The sequence below is a fragment of the Neophocaena asiaeorientalis genome, unplaced genomic scaffold (genome assembly GCF_003031525.2).
Source record: "Neophocaena asiaeorientalis asiaeorientalis breed wild unplaced genomic scaffold, Neophocaena_asiaeorientalis_V1.1 scaffold489, whole genome shotgun sequence".
In the NCBI taxonomy this organism is placed as follows: Eukaryota; Metazoa; Chordata; class Mammalia; order Artiodactyla; family Phocoenidae; genus Neophocaena; species Neophocaena asiaeorientalis.
Genome location: NW_020174791.1, coordinates 3406233 through 3418168, shown reverse-complemented (window position 1 = coordinate 3418168; position 11936 = coordinate 3406233). Strand labels below are relative to the sequence as shown.

General features: G+C 56.9%; 1 protein-coding gene across 11 annotated transcripts in view; it reads right to left on the bottom strand.

Moving 5' to 3' along the window:
• Positions 1-757: 757 nt before the first annotated feature.
• SLC35E2B (solute carrier family 35 member E2B) overlaps positions 758-11936 on the bottom strand; it is a 22868-nt gene continuing 11689 nt past the window's right edge. For 3 of the 11 annotated variants that reach the window (XM_024760219.1, XM_024760209.1, XM_024760210.1), the window contains 10 exons: positions 11431-11667; positions 11265-11329; positions 11041-11176; positions 10706-10833; positions 8950-9070; positions 8180-8242; positions 7940-7993; positions 7574-7646; positions 6348-6493; positions 758-4780 (listed from right to left, as the gene is read on the bottom strand). In XM_024760219.1, coding sequence (XP_024615987.1) covers positions 4543-4780; positions 6348-6493; positions 7574-7646; positions 7940-7993; positions 8180-8242; positions 8950-9070; positions 10706-10833; positions 11041-11176; positions 11265-11271 — 966 coding nt within the window. In that variant the 5' untranslated portion in view covers positions 11272-11329; positions 11431-11667 and the 3' untranslated portion in view covers positions 758-4542. Of the gene's footprint in view, positions 4861-6347; positions 6494-7573; positions 7647-7939; positions 7994-8179; positions 8243-8346; positions 8649-8949; positions 9071-10705; positions 10834-11040; positions 11177-11264; positions 11668-11936 lie in introns of those variants that run through there. The other 8 variants (XM_024760216.1, XM_024760215.1, XM_024760213.1 and 5 more) reach the window with 6 other exon arrangements.

The following is an 11936-nucleotide window of genomic DNA, read 5'->3' as shown; positions in this document are numbered from 1 at the left end:
CAACCCCCCAACCCCCCTCCCCGCCGCCGCCACCAGACCTGCGCAGAGTGCCGGGCGCGCGCTAGCGCGTTATTACGGGCCTCGGCGCCGACTGCTGACGACACCCGGGGTGCCGGGGCGGGGCGGGTCCCTGCTGGCAGCTCGGGTTCGTCGGAAGTCGGGGCCTGGCCTGGGCGGGTGCCCGGTGTTGCGCCCTTTCTCTCAGTCCCCGTGACCCCGACCCCGGCGGTGGCGCGGTGGACTCCGAATCTTGCCCACGGAAGACCTCCCGCCGGACCGGGGCGGGGAGAGCGGTTGCCACGGGGTTTTCAGCTGTGCTAAGGCGGGGGAGGGGGCCCTCAGAGTCCGTGCACTCCCTCATCGTGAGGTGCGGCTTCTAACCTGTTGAGGCTCTTAGAATGAAGTTCTCTTCCCTGGCTCCAGTTACTCTGCGGACCTTGGTGGTCACAGAAAACTGGCAGTTCAACCTCGAGAACCTCAGGAAAGAGAACGGTAAATGAATACCCACATTCACTGGACCTGAAATGGAAAATGTAGAAAAATGTGACAGGAAATTGGGGCACAGAAAGGGCGGTGGAATTGGAATTCTTTCTCTTCCCGGAAAGAAACGTTTACTTTCTGTATCCAAGCGCTTGTTTTGCTTCCTGAGTTTTTGGTGACAGGAAAAAAACAATTTTTTTACTTCCTTCACGCTGAAAAGGGGTGAAGGCAATAAGAACCCACCCTTGTTCATTTCAGTAGCGCGAACACTGGAGAGTTACACAAGGAAGAAAACATTTATTTTACTTTCGCAGAACAAGAGTCCTAGGTAGTTGCTACCATGGTGGCTTAATTTAGACACAAATAACCAGGGGGCATCCACAGGATTCACTGTACAGCATCGATGTATCACCATGGCAGAATTAACAGTGACTCAGTCATTTAACCACCATTTTCCAGAAAGAATTCATCTAATCACATAAATACTGAAATAAGTGAAATACAAAACACTATAGACATTTTGCACGATGTACTTTTAGTTCTCTGCAGTTTTGTTTGGTATAAAGCACATATAATTTGGTTCTGATATAGACAATTATTGATATAATTTTCAAGTTTTTCAGTGTGGGAAAGTCACTCACTGTGGCCCTCTGCAACGTGGTGCCCACAACACCGCCCTGGGCGGGTGCAGACGCTACTCACACATCTGCAGTCTAGAAATAGCACATCAGCTGAATGCCAGTTTTCCTCTGATGAAAACTGGAAAAAAAAAAACCAAAAAACACCAAAGACTTTGCCAATTAGAACAGTTTCCAACTCAGTTTGGACATCGAGGCATGGACCCAGTGGCCATCAAACTCAGAATCTCAGCCCTCAGGAGGAGAGGAGGAGATACTACAGAGACAGCAAGCTGGAAGGTTTTACACCCTGAGCTGCAGGGTGAGTACGCCAAGCGATGGTCAGCACAACCTCATGACTCTGCTCTCGGCCCCTCAGCCAGGATAGAGAAATAGGCAAACTCTTCAGGGGAGCTGGGACGTTCTTATTTATAAACTAAGAAAACAAAGAGGTCCCAACCAGGGCATGTACCTGTTTTGGAGAACAGAGCCCTTAGCACAATGTTGGTCAAAGGCAAAAAGAGAGGAGAGTTTCTACCTGTAATAACATCTTTGTTTAATTTTTCCAACCCAGGGGAACAATGAAAATACTTTCAGGCATCAGGAAGCACACCCCCTGGACAGATGTAAAAAGACATGTTGCATTTCTTTGATCCCCTCTGGCCCGTCTATAAATGACCGTCCATGGGACAGTCAGCGCCGCACAGGAGGGAAAGCCCACCAGTCTGGGGAAAGTATTTCAAGGGCTGGCGACGAGCACGGCTCCATGTGGATGACATTCCTCGTGCAGCAATTTTTTACTGTTTGATTCACAAATTAAAGACACATTTTGGATTCTGCAAGAGTATTCTCAGCTTTCCAAGGCATATGATTTTAATGCTGATATGCAGGAAATTATGACTGTCAGAATTCTTTTTTAAAAAAGCCTTTTTTATGCCACTCAGTAGTGGAAATTTCCTTGAAAGCCAGAAAAGTGTGGATACTACATCTCTACGTGTCAATGTAAGTAAGCAGATGACCAGATTCAGAAGCCTGGTTCAAGAGTTTGTGTACAAAGGCACGGACGACAACCAAAGACGTAGGAGGAAGGGGCCCAATGTAACACACAACACCCGGTGTCAACACTGGTACGAGCACACCTGCGATGGTTCAGTGAAAAGAACATACTAAAAAACTACTAAACAAAGTTAATTAAAAAACACATCTGTACGGTTATTAAACAAATGCCATTGCCAGGCTGCGGAAACGCCCCACACGTGGACGACTCAGGGGTGGGGACGCAGACAGAATGCGGCTGCAGCACAGGTTTTGTGGTCTCCCACCCGGGATGAGGAGAAGTCTCAAAAGCAGCTTTGCTAGAAACGGCCTCATTTACTAATAATTTAGGAAAATCTTTCTTGGCCCTAATATCTAGAAAATCAAAACAGGATGAGAGTGGAAGGAGGGGCACGTCCACAGGAAGCAGGGACCCAGGTCCCTAACAACACTCGGACACAGGCGGCTGGCACCTGATAACACTCAGATGACAGTCTGCCGTGGGCAACCACAGATGCGCCCCTTCTGTTCACGTCTCCCCATCAGCCGTGGGCACAGCGGCCACAGTCTGAGGGCAGAGGCAGCAGCCCCAGGGAAACGGTGCTTTCTCTCTGGTCCTCACAGATCAATGCACCAGCCGGCCACCCCAGCTACCGCCAAAGAATCCTCTTTAGTTTTGTTTTGGGAGGAAGCAGAAAAAGAGGAAAGGGATAAAACCTGGGAAAGTCACACGAGCAACCCCTGCACAGTGAAGGTGCGTGTGACCCGCCGTCCTCTGGAGCAGGAGGTCAGCTTAGTAAAAAGGTTGTTTGTAGTTTAAAAGGCCTCATTTTAATCCATCATCATTACAAGATTTTTAAAGTTAGCGGAACTTAATGAGATATAGTTATTGCTCTTTGTTTCCAAAAGATCTGCTCTCCAGGAGGGGCTCTTTTATATTTTCCAGCTGAGAAGCCAACTGGAAAACCAGAGAAGCAATCAGGGAGCCCAGGCCCCGAACAGCTGGGAATGCTGCCTGAGACTCAGGGAACGATTTGTGCCTTCGGGTGGCTCTGTCCGTAGGCTGGCTGGAGATGGCCAGGTGGCCAGCCTGCGGCCCCGAGTAGGGCTGCACCTGACAAGCCCCAGAGCTCTAGGCTGGTGGGAGGGAGGGGGCTGCGTCCCGATCAGAAATCCCGACGGGCTGTGAGGCAAGAGGTGAAGCGAGGGGTGGCGCCTCAGCCCACCACAGGCCTCAAACACCTGGCTGTCTGTCCGTCTGTCTGCTCTGGAGGCGGCGGGCCGGGCCAGGCCGTGGGTCCGACTGTGGTTTACCTGGCGTACACGATGCGTTCCATAAGCCACCTATGCCTGTGTTTCCTTTTAAAAACCTACACTGTCATTTTAAACGCAGCATAACAAAAACAGTAAATATCCCACACTCGTCCTGCTCGTCACTCACGAGGGAAAATCCTAAAAGCCTCGTTGATGAGACAAGGCAAGGCTCCTGACTAGTTGAGTGGGGACGGGTGCTCCCCGGGGGCGCTCCGAACAGCCTGCCTCTCACCCGGGGGAGCAGAAGGGACAGAAGCCCCCTCCCTGAGCCAAACACCGCGGGGGGCTGCCCGCAGCCTCGGGCTGGAAACCACGTCTGGGCCTCTGGGGAGCCCCGGCTGCAGGTGAGGGCTGGACCTTCAGGTGAGGAGCTCGGCGCAGCAGGCACGGAAAGGGGTGGGGCCGCCTTCACTCGCGAGTGACCTTCCCTAAGTGGTGCTGATGCGGGCAGCTCCGCCTCGGGCAGGAGGGCGGGAGGCCGGGGCCGGACACTCCATCCTCAGGAGCAGGGAACGCCGGTCTCTGCACCCCAGCTGTCCCCTCTCCGCTCAGTGTCCCGATGCCGTGGCCTCCGTGTCTGGGCAGTGGGGCAGCCTATCCAAGCCCAGCGGACAGACTCCCTGATGGCCAAGGAGCCGGACGTACCTCGGGTGGCCGCCGACGGCTGGCGTGGGGAAGCGGGTTCTCTCCGCCGGCTACAAGTGGGGAGGGCAGCCGCTGGCACCTGGCTGCAGCCCTGGCTTCACAGCTGTCCCCAGTGGTCGTCACCCACAGAGGAATTGGGGCCTGGCCTGGCTGCAGGGGGTGCGCAGAGGCCGCCAGGAGGAGGTTGTCACGTGGCTCGGCAACGGCTCAGTGGCAGCTGTGGTCTGCGCCCCAGGGGCTGACATCTGGGACCCCGATTCGAGCTCCCCCAGCTCTGACCGAACGTCCCAGGAAAGAGCGGGAAAGGCTGCCCACCCACACCTCCCACATCCGGACTGTGACCCGTGGAGCCAGAGGCCCCACGCCTGCCGTCCAGGGAGCGGGAGAGGCGAAGGGGGTCCCCCACTGGCAAGGAGCGGCGTGGTGCGCGGCGCCCCTGAGGCTCCGGGGCTCAGTGGTGTGGCCGCGGGTCCGGGGGGAGCAGCGGCTCAGGGCTGCTGTCCGGGGACCGGCTGGTGGCCGCAGCCAGGCTCTGCATGGCCTCCCGCTGCTGCTGCTTGGCCTTGTTGTAGAGCAGGACTCCGGCCGTCACCAGCACGGTGCCCACGGCTGACAGGCTGGTGACCCTGTTGCCGAAAACGATGACGCTGAGCCAGATGGACAGGGCATGCTTGACGGTGCTGGCGACACTGCGGGAGAGGACAGCGGGGACGTCGGCGGGGGCCGAAGGCGTCTCCGCTAACCCCACTCTTTCGTGCTGGGGTCCTTCCTACTAGGAAAAAGGTCACCGAGAAGTAGCGACACTTCCAACAAAAAGCCGAGTCCCATCTTCACACTCAGCATTTTGCCGTATTTTGCTTCGTCCTTTTTTCGACGGAAATATTTCTAAGTACTTTATAGACATCATGACGTCTGATCCCTCACACCTGCAGCGTGCTCTCCACGGAATGAGGAAGGTTCCTCTGAGAGCGCCTGAGAGAACCGATCATTAGGGAGAGTATCTGGGAAGTGACACAGCCCTGCTCAGCCACTGCTGGGACCTCATGAAGATAAAGTGAACACGACAGGGCTTGTCTCCTGGGCTGCCATTGAGGACAATTTAAACTTAATTTTTGTACTTTTCTACCTGAAGCTATTTTCTTTAAAAAGAACTGGTTTGGGGACCGTCCTCGTGGTCCAGTGGTTAAGACTCTGCACTTCCGATGTAGGGGGCCCAGGTTTGATCCCTGGTCGGGGAACTAGATCCCATATCCCGTACAGCAGCCAAAGAAAATTTTTTTAATAAAATAAAAAGAACTGGTCTTCTGTTTTCTGCCTTTTTTTGAACCGTCAACTAACAATCACTGAAAAACAAAGTTTCAGGGGTATGTGGATATAATTCCTGGCCCTAAATGGAAACAGGACCGTATGACAGACTGTGACAGCGAGAGCTTCAGGAGACCTCAGCAATCAGCAGGCAGCTCCCCTCCAGGACTCGGGGCAGAGGGTGCGTGCACCCCGGGAGGCCCAAGGGCAGCAACGCACCTGCTGCCATCACTCCTGGGTACAATTCCGCTCTCCAGTGACAGTTCTGAAGTTAAAGGACAAAGGCCCGTTGGCTTCTACGACAACTTGACGGGCAGACCCGCTGACATCACTGCATGGATTTCCAGGCCTGCTGGCAACCTCAGCCGACTCTATTTGTTACTGAAAATGCTCCGGTGTCAAATCACGCTTTCGCTTTCGCTAAGTCCGCCCAGTTACAGAGAAGAAGCCTGTGAGACCTGAGCTCAGTGCTAAGTTACCAGCAGCGAGCCGACGGCCACGTGTGGCTGCTCAAGTGTGAACTGATTAAAGTTAGAGACATGTCAGATGTTGGTTCCTCGTGGCACTTGGCACGCCCCAGGCGCTCAGCAGCACACGTGGCCTGTGGCTCCCACCCTGGGCGGCCCAGAAGCGGGACAATCCGTCATCCCGGGAGATTCCGCGGACACTGCTGTTTCGGGCAGAAGTACGCTTACACCACTCCAAGGATTTCTGCTTCTGCACAGAATCCCAGTGGGGATTCCCCTAAAGACCTGTTCCACAGACTTTCCTGTTCACGTTTCAAACGGCACCGATACAGAACGGCCTAGTAATTACGACCTGAGACCACAGCGATCGCTACACTTGTGATTCCACAACCACGAACACCTCTTATAAAACGTCTAGATGGCAAGCGTTCCCCTCTGCACGTGGCCTGGAGGCACGTCACCTCTTGGGAGGTGCGGTCCTTACCTGAAGGTCACGGGGGAGATCCTCCCCATGAGGGCGTAGGCCGTGACACTCTGCAGGTGGAAGAGGACGCCGTCCGCCAGCAGCAGAAGCAGCACGTCCTGGCTGTAGCGGAAGCTCCTCGCATTCCTCCCGATCACCGGCAAGTCCTGCGCCAGAGCCAGAGGGACGCCCACGGTGCTGACACCCAGACCCCAGCCCAGGGGCCAGCGCAACACTGGAGCCCGGCCGTAGGACAGGACAGCCCAGTTCTACTTGTGTTAAGAAGAGAGGTGTGCGTAGACGCGCACCTGTGCTTCTGTAGGACCGACGGGATCCCACGACACGCGTGAGCACAGGAGCGTGTTTGTGTCCACGCAGACACGTCTGGGAAGCAGCTCCACCAGGAGCGGGCCTGGGAGGGGCTGGGGGACATACTGCTCTCTGTTTCATAAGCTTCTGCCCAGGGACTTGTTCAACAGTGGTCACAATGTTTTTAAATAACAGTAGTAATAAAAAACAAGTGCAGGGGGACTTCCCTGGTGGCGCAATGGTTAAGAATCCGACTGCCAATGCAGGGGACACGGGTTCGAGCCCTGGTCCGGGAAGATCCCACATGCCGCAGAGCAACTAAGTCCGTGTGCCACAACTACTGAGCCTGCGCTCTAGAGCCCGCGAGCCACAACTACTGAGCCCACGTGCCACAACTACTGAGCCCACGTTGCCGCAACTACTGAAGCCCATGCGCCTAGAGCCCGTGTTCCGCAACAAGAGAAGCCACCGCAATGAGAAGCCCGCGCACCGCAACGAAGAGTAGCCCCTGCTCGCCACAACTAGAGAAAGCCCACGTGCAGCAACGAAGACCCAACACAGCCAAAAATAAATAAACAAATAAATTTAAAAAAAAAACAAGTGCAGGAATTCCCCGGCGGTCCAGTGGTTAAAACTCAGTGCTCTCACTGCCGTGGCCCGGGTTCAATCCCTGGTCGGGGAACTAACATCCCACAAGCCCTGAGGTGCGACCAAAAAACAACAACAAAAAAGTGCACCTAGAAACGCTCCCGGCAAAGTTTCCGGGGACCGCTGGCTGAGGTTTGGCCCCCGTGGGCGCCGGACCCACACAGGACCCGCACGGGTTTGCTTCGCTTGGTCCCCCCCACCCCGCTGGGCGCGTGGCGGCCTCTGTGTATTCAGCACGCCCGGCGCCCGGGGCTCGCCCCGGCCTGGGAAGGCGCCAGCGCTGGACTCACCATGAAGAAGATCCAGGCCGGGACGAGCATGGCCACGGCCGCTGCACTGGTGTAGAACTGCAGCTCCGCGGCCCTGCGGGGACAGGCGCCTGATCCTCTCCCCGCCCCGCCCCTGCCCTCGCCCTCCGCGGAACCAGGGTGCCCCAGTTTATTCATCTCCTCCCAGATGATACAGACGGCCGGGCCTGACAGGCGACCCACCGGCCACGGGACGGTGGCAGGCAGCCTCAAATGAGCCGGCCAAGGGGCAGTTGGAAACAGGTGGGGTTTTCTCCCAAGTTTCAACAAGGTTCTTTTGAAGGCACCATGAAATGGGAGGGGTCAGGGCACAGGGTGGTCTGGTCTCCATGGAGCAGTGACACTTACGAGAACCTATATTTGTCCCCGCTGAGGAGCTTTTTGGAGAAAACGTTCTGCAAACTAGAATAAAGAAAAGAAGAGGTTACGAGAGATCAGATGGCACCTCACACGGCCGAAGTGCCATGTCCTCCAGAAACAGGGACACACGGTAGCTCCTTGGGCATGGTCCTGGCGTCTGCTGTGAGCCGGGCTGAGCTGCCCCTTTCACAGATGGGTAACCTGAGGTCTCAGAGGCTGAGGACGTGCCTGAGGTTACCCAGCTCTGCTCGGCAGTGGCCACGGAACAGACAGTGTGAGCACAGGAAGACCCTGGGAAAAAAAACAGAGACAAAACTGCTGGCCGGGAAGGCCCGCCGTGGCCAATGGGAAGACCAGACAGCGTCCAGCTTCCCTGGAGCCAGAGGGCTCAGCATTCTGAAGACGACGCTGCTCCCTGGACGCTGGGTGCACAGCAGCTCTGGCCAAGGGGACTTAAACCAGAGCAACGAGCCTGCTGCACAGGTTTACAGGCCCTGTCCCCCTCCTGGGGGTTTACGCTGCAGGCCCGTCAGAAACCTAGAGGGAAACCCGTGTGAAGATGTTTCCTGCAGATCTAAGTCACGAGGTCTGGAGCGTCTGCAGGTGAGCGAGGAGGCTTCTGGAGACCATCCTGTGCTCGGAGTTAACAGGCGATATGCAAACTATGACGTGAGCTGGACTGTGTTTCTGGGAAAGGCTGAAGGAAACACAGCAAAGTGTGAGAAATGAAATGAAAGGTGATTTTTCATTTTTCAGCTGTATTATTCAAATCCAAACCCTCCAGATGGGCCTGTTTTTCTTTGGAAGTAATGGCAACAAGAGACCCTTGGATACCGTGTTGCTGCTGTTTCCTCTCTTCTCAGAAGTGGTGGCGCTGAGAGAGCAGGCTGTGCAGAGATGTCAGCAAGACGGCTCAGCCGCCACTGGGGCGTGACATCTATCCCCTGTCCCGCGGGACACGGGACCCATGCGGCACGGGACGTGCCCCCCGGACTCACCAGTCCATGATGTTGGTGGACAAGGCGGCCGAAAACCCCAGGAGGTTGAAGCTCATCTCGGTGGCCGTGCACAGCGCCAGGCCGCCCATGACAGGGATGAGCGAGAGGTTGACCAGCAGCCCTGCGGAGCGACAGAACACAGGGGCCGGGCTGCAGCGCCCCGCAGCGGGCCGGGCTACCCCCCACCCCGCCCCAGGAGGGCTCTGCACGCTCACTTTGTTTGATTCTTCTCGCTGGACGGAAAATACAGCACATGCCTCCTTTCACCCGCTCCAGAGCCAGGTGCCAGGGGCACGACGGCCAGCGCCACCAGCTCCAAGCCCTTCTCCCTGCACCCCACCCCCCGACCCCGAACCCTCATCTGCAAAACGAGTCGGGTGAAGGGTGGTCTCCAGGGAAGGCTGGGAGAGGAGGGAGGCCCCAGACCCTCAGGGTGTCCAGTGCTCCTGCCTTCGTTCTGAAATCTAAGCAACAGCCTTGACGTGAAGGTAAGGCTAAGACCATTCGGTGCAACAGAAAATCACGTCACTCTGCACACAGGGCATCCAGCCTCATGTGGTACCGCTGCTTTGATTTCAGACACAGCATTTCATTTATCTTGAAATTCAAAGCAGACGAGGGGACTAGCCTCTCGTGTTCAGCAAAAAGGAGCAGAGGTGCAGCCCTCAGATGACCGTAGTCTCCGCCCCCGCCGAGGACAGCGCTGTCCACACAGCAAACCCACAGGCCCACATGGCCTGAGGCTGAGAGCATCACCACGGAAGGAGGCCTCTGCTGGATGGCGGCTCTCACGCAGGGGCCATGGCTGGGAGGCCGTCCAGGGGGCAGGCGCCTTCGTGGACTCGGGGCTCTGCCGGGGCTGCCCCACAGGGCGTCACTCCTCTGGGGACCCCAAACCTTGGGGTCCCTCAAGTCCTGGCACCTTCATCATTCTCCAACGCCTCCCCAACAGACTTTTTTTTGCTAAATTTTATCAAGATTTCCTAACTGTTCTCAGCAGGACAGCTGGTTTTCTACACACGTACCCACCGCAGCTGGAGCCCAAAGTGTGATGCTTTTAAGGCCCTTGAGATAAATCCTTTCTGCGTGGTGAAGCTTGACGTGCAGTCAGGCTGCTTCCTGCCGAGTACGATTTTAGGAATCGCTTTTACACTTTGATCTGATGCTGTTTTACCATCACCTAAGCGTTTGTGCGGCTCCAAGGGCACGTCTGCGAGAAGCCCGGCTGCGCCCCGTCCGTCCCCATCCTCCTCTCTCCCTGAGGCAGGTGCCGCCTTGTTTTACCTTTTTGTCATTTTACCAGTTGAAGCAAACACGTGTCTCCCTCTGTGAGCGCCCCCCACCCCCGGGGTCAGACACGACGTGTCATGTCCACGAGTCTGCACATTGCTTGTCTTCACGGAACCACACTCTCTAAATGGTTGGCGGGAAAGTCAGGGACGTGTGTGCAGCTGGCAGCGCGTGCCTGCAGCCCAGGTTGGAAATTTGTAACAAGTCCCCTCTGCTGAGCTTTGGGGAGCCACAGTGGAGGGCAGGAGGGGGTGCGGAGGAGGGGTCGGGGCGCCTGGCAGATTCCTGGGACAGAAATGGCACCGAGGTTACCTGCCTGTCACTCCTTCACCCAGCTCCTACCATCCCGGGCCTCTGAGGCTAAGAAACGACCAGGAGGGGAGTGGAGGGAGCTGAGCTCCAGGGTGACGTGGGTGGGAGCGGACCCTGGAGGAGCTGGCACGCCCGGGCGTTGGAGGCTGCTCACCGGTGTGCTCCCCCAGGACGGTCCGGGACAGGATCACAGTGAAGATGGGGGCCGAGCTCTTCACAGTCTCAGCAAAGGACACCGCCACGTTTTTCAGGCTGACCAGACCCAAAACCACTGTTGCAAACCTAAGACAGTCAACAGCGTCACCGGGATGATTTGGTGCATCCGCAGCCACGGGGCAGACCTGGTAGGAGCCCAGGGGGTGCACACGTCTGCCCCGCCCCCGCCCGGCCCCCTCCCTCCCAGGATCACCTGATGGTAACAGTCAGCCGGGGGGAAGTGTTTTACATGTAAAAAACTCAGTCCCTCAACCAGAAACGTTAGCTGCTTACCTCATGAGACCCACGAACAACATGGTCATGATGAAGTTGGGAGGGTAAGAAAGCCGGGTTTTGTGCTGATACAAACAGCAGGGAACAAATATTTTAACACAGCCGATGAGCGTGGTTGACAGCATCTGCACGGCCCCTGGAGGAGGAGACGGGGGGCGGCAGCTGAGCAGAGGGGCTCCACCCCGCCGGGAGCTCCATCCCGCCGCCAGCACCCGGTGGGGTACCTAGCATGCTGGGCTCCCCTTCTAGCAGGGACAGGATGTACTTGTTGAGAAACAGGGTGCAGAAGCTGAAGAAGAACCAGAGTGTGAGGTAGATGAGGGCGCGGGCACCCCACACGCCCAGGTCCGCCTCGATGACGGTCGTCTCGGTGACGGTGACGGTGAGCACCTGCTCGTCGGGGCCACCTTCGCTCTGGCCAAATGCGATCTTCTCACTCCGGTGGCCAAACACGGGGCCCCAGGCCAGGAGCGGTCGTCCCCCCGGCTTCTCACCGGGGCCCGGAGCCAGCTCTTCCAGGGCCGCGGGCTTAGCGGAGGCCGACATCTCAGGGGCGGCGGGCAGCGCAGGGCAGGGACGCGGGGATGGAGGCAGCGGCCATGCAGGTGGCACTGGGCGGGGCGCGGGCTGGAGTGGGAAGGAAAGGACGGCGTTGCGTGAGTGGCTAAGGTCCTGCAGAGTTTAATCACCCACTTAGAGTAATTTCAAGACGCAAACTCGGGGTCCTGGCCTTGTTTCCAGCCCCAAAGGAGCGGGCGCCCCGACAGCTCGGACTTGTCTTCCAATAAGTTTCTGAGACCAAAGCCTTTACCGGCCTCCGTTCCCTCCCCACACACCTGACCCTCCAGTCTATCCCGCCCGAATTCCTTCTACAGTACCTGCCAACCCCTGCCTCT